Source organism: Alosa sapidissima, chromosome 10 (assembly GCF_018492685.1).
Source record: "Alosa sapidissima isolate fAloSap1 chromosome 10, fAloSap1.pri, whole genome shotgun sequence".
In the NCBI taxonomy this organism is placed as follows: Eukaryota; Metazoa; Chordata; class Actinopteri; order Clupeiformes; family Clupeidae; genus Alosa; species Alosa sapidissima.
In genome coordinates this window covers 857,466-874,076 of record NC_055966.1, presented here as the reverse complement: position 1 = coordinate 874,076, position 16,611 = coordinate 857,466, and the positions used below count along the sequence as shown (strand labels likewise).

The following is a 16,611-nucleotide window of genomic DNA, read 5'->3' as shown; positions in this document are numbered from 1 at the left end:
AAAAAGGTGGTCCTCCTAGCCCCTACGGTTCTCGAGATATTCACAGAAAACTGTGTCCGGCCACCTACAGGCCACAGGTACAGTAACATAAATTACCCAGATAGCAGTAGACTCTGGACAGACTCCGCCTTCAAACTGGCAAATCCGTGTAACTGTCACCTCTGTTTTACTGTCGTGATGGAGACATTGACCCGGATCAGACACCAGGGTGCGGGAAGCACAGTCACAACTGATACGGCCAGCCGTCGTGAAACGGAAGCGCAAATTTTTAGTTCTACGATTTCGTCGACTGCCTTACAGCCGCCAGAGCTGAGTTAGACATTAACGGAGGCGGTTGGTGAACACGAGAGCTAGTGATAAGAAGAGTTCGTTTGATTTGTTTCAGGTAAGCCTATTTGCTTCAACTATATTAGAATGAAATATATAATTTTTGCTTTCATATAATGTTAATGGCTCCTTTTGACGTTTACACTACTTTAAACTGGTCTTGGACAATTAGCTAACGTTAGCTTTTGGGGTAAGCAAGGATTGGGTTGGTCAAAATGTCCAAATTAATTTAGCAACGCTTTTATCCGAAGCGACTTAATTTGGTCAATTTACTTGTTACTTCAGGGCTAGTCTCCCTTAGAGCAACTTAGGCTGAGATTTTAACCCACAATATCCAGGCTAGCATGCTAGCCTGATTCCTTAACCGCTACCGCATCCTCTGTAAGCCAGAAAATAATTGAGATGTAGTGAGATACGTGTTTGTATGTTAAAATAATGATTTTATACAGTTAGGCATGTATCCAAGTATCAAATGAATCATGCCTTCTCCCTCCGCCCCGTCTCTTCAGCCCCAGGACCGAGGCGTTCAGGTGGCGTGACTGGCATGCCCTGTCTGCAATCCTCCCTTTCAGTAAGGTAAGTGTTAAGTCTTGTAGCACTGTTTAGCCTATGTTTCTGACATTTAAAACGCAAAAAACAAAATATATTACATAAAGGTGTTATCAGGGATTAAAAATCTCATTTGTACGACGGACAATCGTCATTTGGAAATTCGAATCCCCGGTGGTGCACTCGTAATCAAAGATAACGGTCTCTCTAAAAGCTGTATGTGGAACGCTGGATACGTGCTTCACTCTAGAATCGTTCGCCCTCAGCGTGCGCCATCTTGACTAGCTGCTACATAGCGGGAGGGAGCATTTTCAAACTCGTGGTAATCGTGGTTGAAAAAACTGAAGCAGCCGCGGTATGAAAAGGCAGAATCGGGACACACCCTTTCTAGTGTTTCACGCACTGCTTTGCAGCTTACGCGGCCACAAAAGCAACCCGCATCTCCCGCTTTACTTATCGGTAGCCTACGTTGTCCAAAAACAAATAAATAAATAATAATTTCATACCTCTCCTTGCTTTCATTGTAGACTATGTGTGCAACTTTACCAAACAGTATAAAAGTAAACCCCCTCTCCTTGCCCGCTCTCTCTCGCACTCCCTCCCTCCCTCTCCCTCCATCTCCTGCTTAATGAACACGCGCAACTTAAATAAAACATTCACAATCGTGAAAGCAAGGACGCATAGAAGACGGTTAACTAAATTACTATTAAATCCGCTTAGCATCATTAGCTATCATTGCTGCACATATTTGTTTAAAACTCTTGCATTGAAGTTGACTTATCATCTCAATACCAACGTTTCCCAAGGAGAACAAGTATTATCTTGAAACTTAAACACACATGGGGAAACTGAACAGTCCAATCAGTAGACTATGATAGGCTAAGCTAGCCAACTATGCTACTTTGTTTACAACATTTCCAGGCTTTAACCAGACAGCTGAATTAAAGAGGTAGAGTTGTAATAAAAAATAGTAGGCCTAGGCTATAGGCTAATCTGCATAAAGTGTGCTGTCATAAATATCAGTCATTCAGAAAAATATAAAGGAAATAAAATATATATTATATTGTAATTGTAATCTTCTGGTGTTGTAAGGGAGGCCATCTTTAAGACAAGTTCGATCATTTTAAAACTATTACGTCTGCCAATGGAACAAATTGGGATGTTGGCGAGCTATCTATGTTGTGAGATACAGTACGTGTTTCTATGTTAAAATAATGATTTTATATTGTTAGACGGGTATCCAAGTATCGAATGAATCATGCCTTCTCCCTCCGCCCCCGTCTCTTCAGCCCCAGGACCGAGGCGTTGAGGTGGCGTGACTGGCGTGAATTCGGCGTGCCCTGTCTGCAATCCTGCCTTTCAGTTAGGTAAGTGTAAGTATTGTAGCACTGTTTAGCCGATGTTTCTGACATTTAAAACTCAATAACCAAATTGCATTACATAAAAGGTGTTATCAGGATTAAAATTCTCGTAAAATTCTCGAAATTCGAGTCCCCGGTGGTGCACTCATAATCAAAGATAACTGTCTCTCTAAAAGCTGAATGTGGAACGCTGTTTTTTTGTGGGGGGTGTTAAATTGTTTGAACAGGGATAGAAATAGACATTCCACTTTGTCTTCTAATTTGTACCCTCCATTTTCACATTTTTGAAATGTTCTTGTTCCAAGACTAAGACTTGTCATCTTTCTCAAACAAGATTTTTACATTTCCAATCTAGTGGAAGCATTACACACTGCATCACAAATCATTCATTCTCAAATTCAACTCAAATCATTAACTATCTTGATAATGTTGAGTAATGTCATTTTTGTACAGGAAGCATTTGCCAAGGATTGTCATGTGTGCTGATTGCCTTTCTTGTCTCAACAGGGGCAGTAAGGACAAGATCCACCCACCACCCAGTGCATGCTACATATGTGTGTGTAATAAATTGAGAGGGAAAATGTGTGTGTGATATATGAAATTTAATAAAGTAAGTAAAATTTTGAATTTGTGCTTCTTTTCTGAAATACATTAGCACAAGGTTTTGATTTTTAGATAATTTATTCCAAGATGTTGATAATTTAACACTCAATATACATGATCAAACGACTGGCTACTGAGTTCAACTAGAGGTATTGGATGTTACTGTTTAAAAAGCTTTATTAATAATCCTTTATACATTTGACAATCTTAACTTTTTACAGCTTGACATTCTGAACAAATACTGTAACTCCTTGATTTGTTAGTGACATTGACTATATAGTACAAATGGGTGCCAGACGTAAAATGAGCTGGTCCGCATTTGGCCCAAATAAGGGCCGCAATCGCCACTATCGAATACTCATCTGGTCCGGATCTGGCCCAGAATCATTATGATAAAGTGCACATTTGGCCCAAATAAGGGCCGCAATCGCCACTATCGAACACTTATCTTGTCCGGATCTGGCCCAGATCATGACGATAATTTGCACATTTGGCCCGGATCCGCCAAATAAAAAACACATCCGGTTCAGAGCCGTCCCAGAGCTGGGCCAGATCATAAAAACGGATGCGGAACGGTATTGGCCCGTTGTGCCAAAAGACACTGGCCCGGGTACGTTTTGCGGATCTGAAGGTGGATCTGGGCCGGATCCGGGCCAAATACATTTTGCTATCTGGGTAATTTATTGTATGCCCCCCCCCCATGCATTCAGAGGGTGTCATAATGATCCTACACTTCCAATGTTGTGCAGTTTTGACCATGTCAGGTCAGAGATACCTGCGATTACAACATCTCATTTCTGCTTTTTCATTTTTAACTAGGTAGCACTATACATGAAATGAATGGTTATGGGATGGGTTGACACAAAAAAGGTGGTCCTCCTAGGCCCTACAATTCTCGAGATATTTACAGAAAACTGTGTCCGCCCTACCCTCCTTTCGGGGGATCCAGTCCGGCAAGATGTTCTGCGGAAAGTACAACACCACACTGACCTACCTACGGTCGAGGAACTGAATCCAAAATTCGCAAATGCAAAGATTTTCAGAAAGCTTGACGCGAAAGCAGGATACTAGTCAATATATCTGGATGAAGACTTGCAAGTCCTGACACCGTTTTTGCATTCCGTCTGGTAGATACTGCTGGAAATGTCTGCCATTTGGACTGAGTGGATCTCAAGTTTCCTCCAGGCCAAGATGGACCAAATTCTGAAGGGGCTTTGTGGTGTGGTCAGTATAGCTGATGACATAGCCGTATGCGGAAAAAATGAAGAAGAGCAGAACAGAAACCTGATCAACCTGATGGAACGGGCTGCAGAAGCAGGTATGGTGTTTAACAGCGAGAAATGCATGATAAAGCAGAACAGTATCTCATTCTTCGGCAACCTGTACACAGACAGTGGCATAAAACCAGACCCTGCAAAAATAAAGAGATATTCATGGGAATGCTAACTTACCTTGCTACGTACATACCAAAGTTTGCAGAGAAAGTGCACACCTTGAGAGGAGTTGGAAAAAGAAGTGCAAATATACCATTTGTTGGCCCAAAACACATTCAGTCATTTTCATATTCAGCTTAATTCACCACTTCAACACATTATATTAACAAAATGTTGCTGTGGGCAGAAAACTGGACCACACTAGTACATTATGTGATATGGTAGCATTGTGATGTTGAAGATAGATAGATATATAGATACAGTAGATACTTTATTGATCCCCAAGGGGAAATTCAAGGAAAGCAGAGAATTATCATAATTTAAATGGAAGTTAGGGTATTTGAAATATGGTCCAAATTTCCGTAAAAATTTCCTGACCTGGTTGAACTTTTTTAACAGAGGAAATTCTTCAGATATGCATCAAACCAAATAACAGCCTGACCACAAAATGTTAACTTTCTTAACCAGTCTTGCTTTCACAGTCTTACTTACTAAAATTGTCTATGACCAGTTGCCATGAAACATTTTTTTACCCTTTTAAACAACAATTCAAAAATTACAATAATGAAATTTCAAGAAGGTTTCATTTTTAGGCATTGTGGAACAAAGCACTTACTCTGATTGTGAAACTACTTGTATTGTGTTATTTTGATGAAAACAGTCCTGAGGTCAATTTTCTTTGAGCACATGTCAAAAGTTCTTGTCCCTGTATCATACCCTACTCTGTCATGATGAGAGGGCCAGCGGCAGACACAAGGGTTTCTACAAAATGGAGTTCACTCTTAACAGAGTGGGAGGACGTAGGGTAGAGAAGGGTAGGGTAGAGAAGAGGGGAAATCCCATGCTCATTGTACTATGTAGCTCTAGTAGTTGTTAAATCAATGTATAGCCTAAATGCGTTCAAAACTCTCATAATAACCAAAAGGAAGAAATGAGGATGGTCTCTTTCGGCTGTAATAAAAAATAAGCTGTGTTTCCACTTGATTTATCCACTGTCATGCATATTGTGTTTTGTTTTATTTGATGAACTTTCTTGGGAAACCTTTTTCACCCTTGATGAGTTTGCATACCTATAGACAATCCGGAAAGAGTTAAAGAGACATACATGGAGCAAGACTTACTGATATCAGTGCAGTAAATGAAAGGGGATAAGTCCCCCTTCCCCTTGTCCTTCTAAAAATGGAATTATTGTGGCTCACATTCCCACATGAGTCATGGCAAAAGATTGTTGTTATTGTTGCTAGGTTGACAGTGGATAAATGAACCGTCTACAGTATGAACAACATTAACTCCCACTGTCACTTGGATGCCAACACAGTTAATTAATACCCCCCTTTTCTCTTTATACAGGTTGGCGTCCGGCAGATGGGTCCCCTTTTTTGAACTGGGTTCTCAAGGTTTCTTCCTGTTAACATGGATTTTTTCTGGATCACACTGCCTACAGTATGTGCTTGCTTTAGGGGCTTAGGCTTTGGGCTCCTTGAAAATGGATATCTATACTGTTACTATAGTGCTCTATAATTAAAGAGAAATTGAAATGGATAATGTGAATATTAAACATTACTTTGTGTATTTACGTTAACAATATACCCATTTGCTTCTATACTTCTTTGCCCTTGATCAGGAGCATCATAAATCATATGCACTCATAATTCATATTACTATTGAATAACTCCGGGAGAAATTATTAAACTACTTCTGTGACCATACTGACTTAACAAAGACTAGAATTTTGTACTGGGCATTTAATTTGTAACACTGTCACACAACTTCTTTGAAAAAAAAATATTTTTCAGTAGTTTTATTTATGTAATTATATTATGGAACTGACGCATTCAGTTTACCACAATTGATTTGAACTCATTTCACATAATGATGAATGCAACTTGGACCACAGCAGCGCATGACAAAACATATTATATTACACATATGATACAACTAAGAAAATCAGAAGAGAAAACACTAATTGTGAAACAGTGAAATAAATTTGTGTGAATGCTTTTCTCTGGGATGGTGGGAGTATTTTCTGGTAATGTGGCGTATGTGGCATGCTGTAACAGCTGTCTTGCTTCAGTAACCTTTTAATTCCATACAGACAGAAAGATTGAGTAAACAGTTTGTTCTATGTGTGAGTTACACCCTCACAGTCACTGTTTCTAAAGTGCTTGCTGAGTCCTGGTTGTCATTGTAGAAGGGATGAGGGAACAGCACCAGGGCAGACATAGAGAGAGACAGTAGAAAGATTTTGTGAATGCTCTTTTGTCTCTCAAATGGTCTTAGTCATCATAGCAGAAAAAAAAATGTTTGTGGTCAACAGGCATCAGTAGACATAGCCTTCGTTGTAGGGACGTGAGCTGCAGTATGTTCCTTCCTGCATATATGCCATGCTCTCATCAAAGTGTGACAGTGGCACAGTGTCTTCCTCATTGATCTGTCGTTCCACTTCTGTTTTCAAGACAGGCCGTTGATTGTCTGGGAATGCCATAGAGAATAGTGCCTCTGGGTCACACACAAACTTGTAGACATATCTCTCCCCAGCCACCTGTAACCATATAACAAAAAAAGAATAACAAATCTTGTGTATATTGTTAAATTCACAAGTATGTGAAACAGAACAGAGAATTGAGACAATCTCAAACCTTTTGCATGATCCCTTTTTCATAGTAATAACGTAATGAACGACTGAGTTTGTCATAATTCATTGCTGGACGATTTTTCTGAATCCCCCATCGTCGGGCAACCTTTGAAAGGCACATACACAAAATTATATGTAAATCAGTTTGACTATTACAAATTGAACAAACTATTCTCCAACAGCCTTGTTTCCTGACTAGACCAGGATTAAATTAATTATATAGTTCAAGTGATTTTATGATCTCTATGATCAGAGACGATTTGTGTATGTAATATGATGACATGATAATATAGAAATATGTGCATGATAACATAGAAATATGTGCATGATAACGTAGTATGTATAAAAAATATGTGCATGATAACATAGTATGTCAGTTGACATCTAAACAGATATCAAAGAGATGTGTCTGTTGAAAGTATGAAGACTAATTTTCTCCAACTGTTACCTCTTCTGGCTCTATGAGCTTGAATTCCATACCACGCCCAGTCCAGGCAATAAAGTGTGAATTTGACGGATCATCCAACAGAGCCACCAGAAATTGCCAAAGTTGTAGAGAACCACGGCGCTGGTAGGTGGGTCCTTCACGATACAGCCCTACCTCCTGCTTGATATCACCTAGGGATCAATTGCAGTTTCACAAAACTAAACCCCTTGTCCTTCATACAAAAATGTCCTACAAACTTCAGTTTATTTGATTTCAAACGATCAGGTCATTGTAATGAAGCCTACAGGGCCTATAAAAAGTATTAACCCCCCTGGATATGTTCCCCTTTTATTGCTTTTTGAATGGAATCTTAGTCAATTTAATTTGGCCTTTTTTTTTACAATAATTTACAAAAAACCCTCTTTAATGTCAAGTCAAAGCAGATTTCTACAAAGTAATGTTAAATAATACTTTTACAATTACTGAAATACAGATTGCCTAAGTGCAGTGAATGTCTATAATGTGTCTAAGACACCTGTGTCTGGTAGGTCTAGTCGCTGGTTAATCAGTATCCCTGGCTACAATTTCATCATGAAATGTGTAATCTGCCTAGAACAGGCCACCCCCAAAAACTGAGTGACCATGCAATGAGCAGACTGGTGGGGGAGGCCACTAAGGCATATGACATAAAAGCTTCAGCCCAAGTCAAAGCTTTATGTGTGAGTGGTAAAGCTTATGTTACATTTTGACTAAGGTTTGCCCAAAGGCATGTGGTAGACTCAAAATGGAAGAAGTTTTTTGGTCTGATGACACCAAAATTGAGCTTTTTGGCGATCAGACTAGATGCTATGTTTGGTGGACACCAAACACTGCACATCACCACAAACACACAATACTTTTTGTCCTAGAGGACAATCTGATTCAGTCTGCAAGAGAACTACGACTTTGGAGAAGATTTTCCAGCAAGAAAATAGCCTGAAGCAGACTGTGAAATCTACACAGAAATGGTTTAAAGACAAGGTGAACATACTTGTGTGCCCAAGACCTCTCAATCTAATACAGAATATGTGGCAAAACCTGAAAAGGGAATTGGGTTCACACCCAATCGATGTGTTAACTGACAGAACTTGAGCAGTTTTGCAAAGGAAAATGGAGTAAAGTTGCAATATCCAGATGTCCAAGCCTAATTGATACCTATCCAAACAGACTCCAAGCTGTGATTGAAGGTGCATCTATTCAATTATATTAAACTGATTTGAAGGGGGTGAATAATTATGCAATCGCTTATTTTACATTATATATTATTAATCAATTGACATTACTTTGTAGAAATCTGTTTTCACTTTGACATTAAAGAGCTTTTTAATTCTTGTAAAAAAAACAATATTGACCATTATTCCATTTGTAAAATCAATAAAAGGGGGACATGTCCAAGGGGGTTAATATTTTTATAGACACTGTATTCTTTTGGATACATTGTCAACTTCAGACATTTTAAACATCAGTCAAAACCATCAACAGTATATGCAGTATATAATGTTTTTAACCAAGTCATACATCACCCCTCCTTGAAGCAATGTACATTGGTTGAAATAATTTATAGTTGGGTCCAAGCCACTATGCTTACTTCCCATGTCTCACTGGGAATAACAAAAGATACTTACATTTTCTTTTCAGCTTGATGGAAACTGTGACAGTTTGGTTAACGGGTCTAAGATTAAATAAACTCTTAGAACCTGGTTTTCTCTGATTTTTCAAATTCCCTTCATCTTTTTTTTAAAAAAATTTTGTTTTAGGTTATGTAATCCTTTCCATCATTCTTCCCTGTTATGTTCTGTTATGTTTCTTTCCATTGTTCTCTTTTATTAATCATTTTGTACTGTGCTTGCATGGATACTTAATCAGTGCTATTTTTGTGCGCTGCTGCCAAGTGTGTATTTGTGGACGTTCAGTTCCGAAATTACAAAAAGAAAGATAAATATCAACAACCATGAACATATATATGCAAAAACTCACCCTCTGTTTTTTCTGGCACCACGCATGTATCGTCATAGAAGTGTCGTGTCACTTTATCGAACATGCAACCTGTGAGAAACAGAATATTGAGGAAATATCTGCTATGAGATAAACAAATTCGTCATTGTGTGTGTGTGTGTGTGTGTGTGTGTGTGTGTGTGTGTGTGTGTGTGCGCGTGTGTGTGGTGGGATTAACCTAACTGTGCAAATTGAAAATATGATTTAACACACCCATGTGGAATATTAATAGCATTAAACTAATTTTGGAAAAGAAAACACACAAAATCACCAGGTATTCAGGTAAAAAGTCTTAATTCAAACAGAAAATATATGGTCAGTGCATCAATTTATTTTACTTGTACTCATGAAACGACTACTTTAAGGTGCTCTAAGCGATGTTGGGTAACGTCACTTCTGTTGACGTTCAAACAAAACAGAGAGCTATCTCACTACTCTCTCCCACTCCCTCCTGTGCAAGTGAAACTCTCCTAAATGCGCATCTCGTCTCGTCGGTGATTGGCTGGAACAATTTTGTTATTTTTTTATGGTGCAAGTTGGACCAAGTTGTTTTTGTTGCCATTTTTGGAGCCTGGGCTGTTCACAGAGACCGCATTGGCATTCAGCTAGCAGATAGTGAGGTGATGTTTGCTGTATGTGGCAAAAAATGTTTTTGCTTAGAAACCGTGTAACATTGCTTAGAGCACCTTTAAACATAAAGGTACAGTATATGACATAAGATTAATACCCGGCTAAACGGGGCCATGAATTATAAACAGGGTCACGTGAGACATCATGAAACCAAATAAACAATTGATAAGGGCATGATAAAGGTTTCTGATTTTTTGGCAGGGTCTAGTTATATGGCTATTTATTTCTATAATTTGCTTTGTCTTTTTTAATTAAATTTTTAATTTAATTTAATTACATGTTTCTTATAAAACACTCTTTGAGTTATCTGAGTTTTACAGTTTCTCTGTCAAGTGACCAGAGTCATGTAACTTTTTGTGTGATAACCCATAGGTGCTGGAGACGATAATTTCATTTGTAAAATTGAGTGTTACAATTACCTTCAGTCCTGTTAGGGTAAGACAGATACCCTTCATGTCTCAGACATACAGAATGACAGCTGGGAACTTCTGTAGAAGCCATAACAAAGTGTGAATTAAAAACCTTTATAAGTCCAGGACATTAACAGTTGCCACCTGTCATAAGGCCTTTCTTGTTTTTCTCTGCAGATTAAAAGGGAGGTGGCATGCTAACACATTGATAATCCCAACACTGATATTTTACACAATATTGTTTTTCATCAACATTTCAATTATAAACCCATATTTCTCAAAAGATTTATTTGAAATAACAAGTGTCCTTTTATTGTTTACCCTGCTTGGGAAACAATCGTGCTGTCAGGATTCCAAGAAATGTAAACATTATATTGCATAATGATAAGTGCACTATTTCACACTATATTTCTCGATAAGACCACTGTTTACAAAAACAATATATGACTGTGAATTGTGATCTCCATACCACAAAACACAATGAACAGTTTACTAAGTGAGTAAAATGATAATGCCCTTCTCATTGACAGAGGGTAATTTCCATGGTTATTCACCATAATGAACATGTCAGAAATATTAGTGGTAATCTAATCAGCCTTAGACATGCTATCATTTCCTGTGAACAAAGGCTGGAAAGACCAAATCAACCAAGTCAGCAATGATACATTCAGTTAACACATCAAAAGAAACCAATCAGAAAGAGGAAAAACAAACACGTTCTTCACCTTTAATGTCCTGACTTCCAAGTCCTATTGTAGGGTTACAATAACAAAGATGTTTTTTTGTTTTGTGGGTCTAATTGTACAAAATAAGTATATGACAGTAAGCTTGCATGCTATGTTCTCTATCAGTCAATAGTATTTCAACATCACATTTTGGCGATGGCCACAGGCGTGACATCAGATTTAACCATATTCCAGTGTTTCCCAAATATCTTTCTCTTGTGATACACTATTTATTAAGAGAAAATGATAACACCAGTGCACAGCTCTTTTACTCTCAAATGCTAAAGGGACAGATAAGTGGTACTGCAGCCTCAAGGCCCAGACCTGCAGCCTTCCTAACAATTTCCTTTTGTTTCCACCAAGCAAATGGACAATAAGGGCCTGTTGCCTGCCTGTCTATCTATAAATCTATCATCACACACATGCGTGTGCACACATGTACAGAACACATGTACAGCACACACACACACACACACACACACACACACATACACACACACACACTTTGACGCTCACCTCGGCACATAAGGAGCCGAAACCCTAGCCTGGAAGCCAGCCCGAATTTACCCTGCTCACAAAATTTGAGTTCGGGAAATTTAGTGAGTCACACAATTTACATTTACATTTATTCATTTAGCTGATGCTTTTTTCTCAAAGCGACTTATGTTAATTATATTACAAAGGCCATTGTCCCCGCAGCAACAGGTTAAGTGCCTTGCTCAAGGGCACAATTGAACACAGAACTTTTCAGGCTACTACATGCTAACCCAGTTCCTTAACCACTACGCTACCACTGCCCCGCCCTGAATTTAGAAGTCTCTATCAACGACTCAGATTTGTTGATTTGTCAGATTGAGTCGTTGATTGTTTGTCCATTGGAAGTTTCTCCTATTGACACATTTAATCACAGTCTGGATTACACTTTCTTTTACAAGGCAAACATTTTTCCCTGTAGTTTTGATACTTCCAGAATATCTAATCTATCACTGTCAGCGCTTCTCCTCCCATGTTTTCACACAAAAACTTCCACTTTTCCCTCAACCTTCCTATGTATGCATGTGTAAGAAATGTGCAACTTGTCATTCTAAACTGCTTGTGAGGAAACTAATGAGGTGTTATACCCAGTAGCTAAGTACCTGCCCCACTCATGACTAGATCCTCCACCAATTTGGAACAGGTTGGATGGAATTTCTTTAATTGAAAGCCCATATAACATTACTGACCACTACCAGTGTTTCTGGACATCCATCACAACATAAAATGTTGATTTGACTATCGACATTTGATTTGTGAGGAAATCACTGGATTGGAATCACTGAATCACTAGGAGTGACCACTTCTGTGAAATTTCAATGTCATGAATAAACACAAGCTGAGAGGAGATTTATTAATTAGCACTGGGCTGCTGGCCTTGACCCATGGGAGACAATTAGTTTCCAACTCTTCAGAAGGACCAAACAAAGCCTGGCTTACAGGAAATTAAGATCTAACAGAGCCAAAACAATAAACAGACCCCTTGTCCAATAACGAGTCTTAATTTTATCAATGAACTCATCTTTCAGTAAAAGGCCATCTGACTTTTAACTCAGAAAAGGCTTTCATAAACTGGAGACAGGATTTTCCGATTAAACTGTTTTTTTGTTTTCAATGTCAGACATACAGACATTCTTAAAAATTCAATCAACAGGTTCAGATTTGTCCAAATCTACTGGCAAAGCATATTTTGTAATGGCCTCTAAGCAGCAATATCTGCATGTTGCTTAACAACCATTGTCACTGAAGAACTACATTGCTTGGAGGAAGAATAACCATTCAATTTCAATAATGTGTGCTTATTTTGTGAACCTTGCAAGTGTATGTAGTAACTGTTTCATAAAAGCAATAAGCCCTGCAAGGTTGAAATAGGAATAGGCCACGGGCCAGAGGGGGCTACAATGCAAGTTATGTGTTTTTGCTGGTTAGCTACTAGGTGATGCAGTTTGTACAAACTGTTTTGACAAATGTCAAACAAATGTACCAAAGCGACTGAGAAAACATATATTTTTTCAATTTAATTTTTGTTTGCATCAGAAATGAGTAAACTGTTTTATTGCCAACATGACTAGCATTGACTATCTTGTTTGTAAACAATGGCATAAGGACTTGTCATTCTTATGGCACTGACATGATTATTGCTTTTGAGACATAAACTAAGCATTTTGAGCAAGTTACATACTTTTGCAGGTAATCCACTAGTGCAGTTTGTACAAATTATTTTGAAAAATGCACTTACTGAAAAATGCACTTACATGTACTTTATTAAGATATCAAATGGCGAGAAAACAGTGGCAATGGTGAAAGCTGTATTGAAATGAGGGTTTTGCAAGTTGTATTGGTCTCTGACATGGTCTGAATGGATAGCTGACTGACTTCATATGCAAAATGAAATTTGTCAGATTGAATTAGAGGTGGAAGAGGTGGCAAAAAAAAATATTTTACTTCAGAGGAGATTCTGAATGTTACCACTGAATAGTGATTGTATTTCGTTCCGTTTGGCTACACATAGGTAAATTTATAAGTATATAAACATAATTTATGTATGCTATAAATGCATTAATGTATAGCAATTGTGGTGTTTTTCTGTGTTATGATTGAATGAAAATATGTGCATGCCCCAAACCATATTTAGCCATAATGTTTGTTTTGATAACTCAAGTTGGTTTATGAGTATATGAGTACAGTCAATTGAGATATTACATACATAAAAGGCATGTTTGGTTTATTTAAGTGTGTACCGAGTGCCAGGGCCGGAGTGGGGCCACTTTTCAGCCCGGGAGTTTCAGGCCCAAGGCCCAAGACGTTTTCCATAGTGGTGGAAATTTGATAAATGAAGCAACATTTCAGCTCTTACTATCCTGTAGTTTTTATTAGTACCATGGTTCAACAAATGTGTAAGGGTTATAATAATTCACTTCAACTCAGAAGTTAACAAAAAATATTCCACTATTCCACAAGTTAACAAAAACAGAAAGAAAGAAAGACAGAAATAAAGAAAGAAAGCCTTTGAAATGTAGCCTATCCCACACTTCCACAAAGAGGCATATTGAACTAATGTTTAGGCTACATGTTTTTTGCATGGGTAGGCTATATTGTTGTTTGGTGATTTAGCCTACTCCTTTACTACACCCTCTTCTAAGCAAACAAGGCATATAGGTTCATCAAGTAGCATAATTGCTCTTTCTTACATTAAATAACTTTAATTTATCCTCTCTACTTGTCCCTGTAGTCATGGCCTCCTCATCACTAATTTCGGGCTCATCATTTTCAGTGGTCGACTGGTTGATCTGCTGCTCAGAGGCTACAATTTTTACCGCATAGGCCTACACAGATCAAACTTCAGTTTTGTTATTAATATTTGCATACTGCAAAGTCTATGAATCGGATACAAAAGTATAATATTTTAAGTAATTTAATATGTTGCTTGCAAATAGCTTGACAACAATACAAACGTCCAATATTAGCCAAATAACTGCTAATAATCATTGCCTATAGGCTATCTCTCTTTACCAGTTGTCACTTTTGTCTGTAGGCCTAATCTGGAAGTTTGGCACATTTAACAGCATCTACCTGGCCGTTTCAGTCCCTCCTGGCCTCTTTCTACCATCCATCCTTCCTGACGCTTATGGCTACTGTAGGGCCGGCCCGGCTATCCGTATCAGAGAAAACTTTTTGGAAAAGACGGGCTATATGGACCCAACACACTCTTTTTGGGAGGGGAGAACTCCCTCATATGGTAGGCTACAACCCATGCAGAGGCAACAGTGCCATGCACAGAATGCGGAACGTGTAGCCTACTTTAAGAGAAGTTAGACTAACGTGACAAATGTCAATATTTTTTTTCCTCGACCGGCCCAAAAGTGAAGCGGCCCATCGGGAATTCTCCCGATTCTCCCGATTACCCACCCCGGGCCTGCCGAGTGCCTGGAAACCTTATTTATGCTACCTGCCTATTCTGTGTAATATGACATTAAGGACTTGGAACAGCACACCTGAAAAACACAAACATTCTTTTCATTCAAAGTCTCGCTTTGTGATTTCACGATGTGACATTTGACAGCAAGAGAGAGAAAATGGAGTGAATGGAGAGTAGGGTGAATGTTCAGATTAGAATGTAACATGAGGACAAGAGAGCATACAAATTATGGTGCACATGGCCTCTCTCTTGGCTGCAAAAAGACATTTTCCATTGCTTGGCAACAGTAGACGCCATCACTATAGTTTGGAACTATTTTTGGGGCAGGGGATGAACAAACAAAAAACAAAATGAATGATAGAAAACATAATTTGATGTTTTTAAACTTGATTAGGTCTAAGTGGAATTGTTGCATAAAAACAATATGGCACTCGTGATCGTGGCCTTGGTAAAGGGTATACCCATGGCTTTGGTTCGGCTGTGAGGCTGGGGGCTGCATGCCGCATGCTGCAGGTAACCACAGCCATGGGTATATCCTCTACCAAACCCACTCTCACTCTTGCCCTCTTGCTTTAAAGTGACATTTAAGGCAAGCGACTAAATTTAGCAGAGCAATCAACATTTAAACTACTGTAAAAATACAGTAAAAAATGTTACTCAGGTAAATCTACTGTACATAGGATAGTCAATGTTATATCATATCAATAATCAATAATTATCAATACTATACAATCACTGAGAAAGTGTCTAAATGTTAAATCTTCAAATGTCATCATTAATTAGGGTAGCTATGTCAAACTTTACCTTGGCCACTAAAGTTAATTATGCTTAATGAACATTAGCTTAATTAGAGTTCAACATATAAGCCTATATTTGACTGCCAAATAGAACAACGAAAAAAGTACAGCTTTACATGTAAAAGGTAATTCCCATATATCTAGAATGTGTACACAGTATACACCCTATGCACTTTCCACTGATTTATACTTTCAGAGCATTGTTTTGTGATTGACTTCCTGATTTCTTAATGTGGTAGTGGATATACAAAATAACATATAATTTATTAATATGACAAATTATCATATATAATGAACACTATACATATATCAACCTTGTTTTCCTAGAAAAAATCATTATGGATATAATTTGACAACTATGGGTACATAATAATACATTTCTGAATAATATCACATAAAATTGTTAGGTTTTTATTTTCTACTTTTCCTTCATACTGTCCTACCTCTAAGCAGATACAATAAGATATTATAAATAATGGATTATTAAGGAAAACATTTAATTATATGAGGAAGAGGCTATAAGTGGTTCGCACTCTGAAAAAAGTAACTACACTGTAAAAAGTTTAACGTAAAATTTACAGCAACTTGCTGGCAGCAAATAACCAGCAAGTTGCTGTATTTCACTCTACAGTACACCTACTGTATATGAAATCACAGTACCTATGCCTGATACTGTAAATGCAAACTACAGTAGTACTACCAGTGCTGTAATGTATACAGTATTGAAT

General features: G+C 38.1%; 1 protein-coding gene and 1 long non-coding RNA gene across 7 annotated transcripts in view; one reads left to right on the top strand and one right to left on the bottom strand.

Moving 5' to 3' along the window:
• The first annotated feature begins 358 nt into the window (after positions 1-358).
• On the top strand, positions 359-2,837 carry LOC121721003. 2 transcript variants are annotated; one of them, XR_006034719.1, is made up of 3 exons: positions 359-385; positions 2,166-2,238; positions 2,745-2,837. It is a non-coding gene; the product is annotated as an uncharacterized LOC121721003 (long non-coding RNA). The 2 variants fall into 2 exon arrangements; XR_006034718.1 differs by lacking the exon at positions 359-385 and adding an exon at positions 606-903.
• A 3,222-nt stretch (positions 2,838-6,059) lies between these two features.
• Positions 6,060-16,611, bottom strand: part of etv1 (ETS variant transcription factor 1) — a 29,782-nt gene continuing 19,230 nt past the window's right edge. For all 5 annotated transcript variants that reach the window (XM_042107521.1, XM_042107522.1, XM_042107523.1 and 2 more), the window contains 5 exons: positions 10,419-10,487; positions 9,352-9,420; positions 7,357-7,526; positions 6,913-7,014; positions 6,060-6,815 (listed from right to left, as the gene is read on the bottom strand). In XM_042107521.1, coding sequence (XP_041963455.1) covers positions 6,594-6,815; positions 6,913-7,014; positions 7,357-7,526; positions 9,352-9,420; positions 10,419-10,487 — 632 coding nt within the window. In that variant the 3' untranslated portion in view covers positions 6,060-6,593. The remainder of the gene's footprint in view (positions 6,816-6,912; positions 7,015-7,356; positions 7,527-9,351; positions 9,421-10,418; positions 10,488-16,611) is intronic.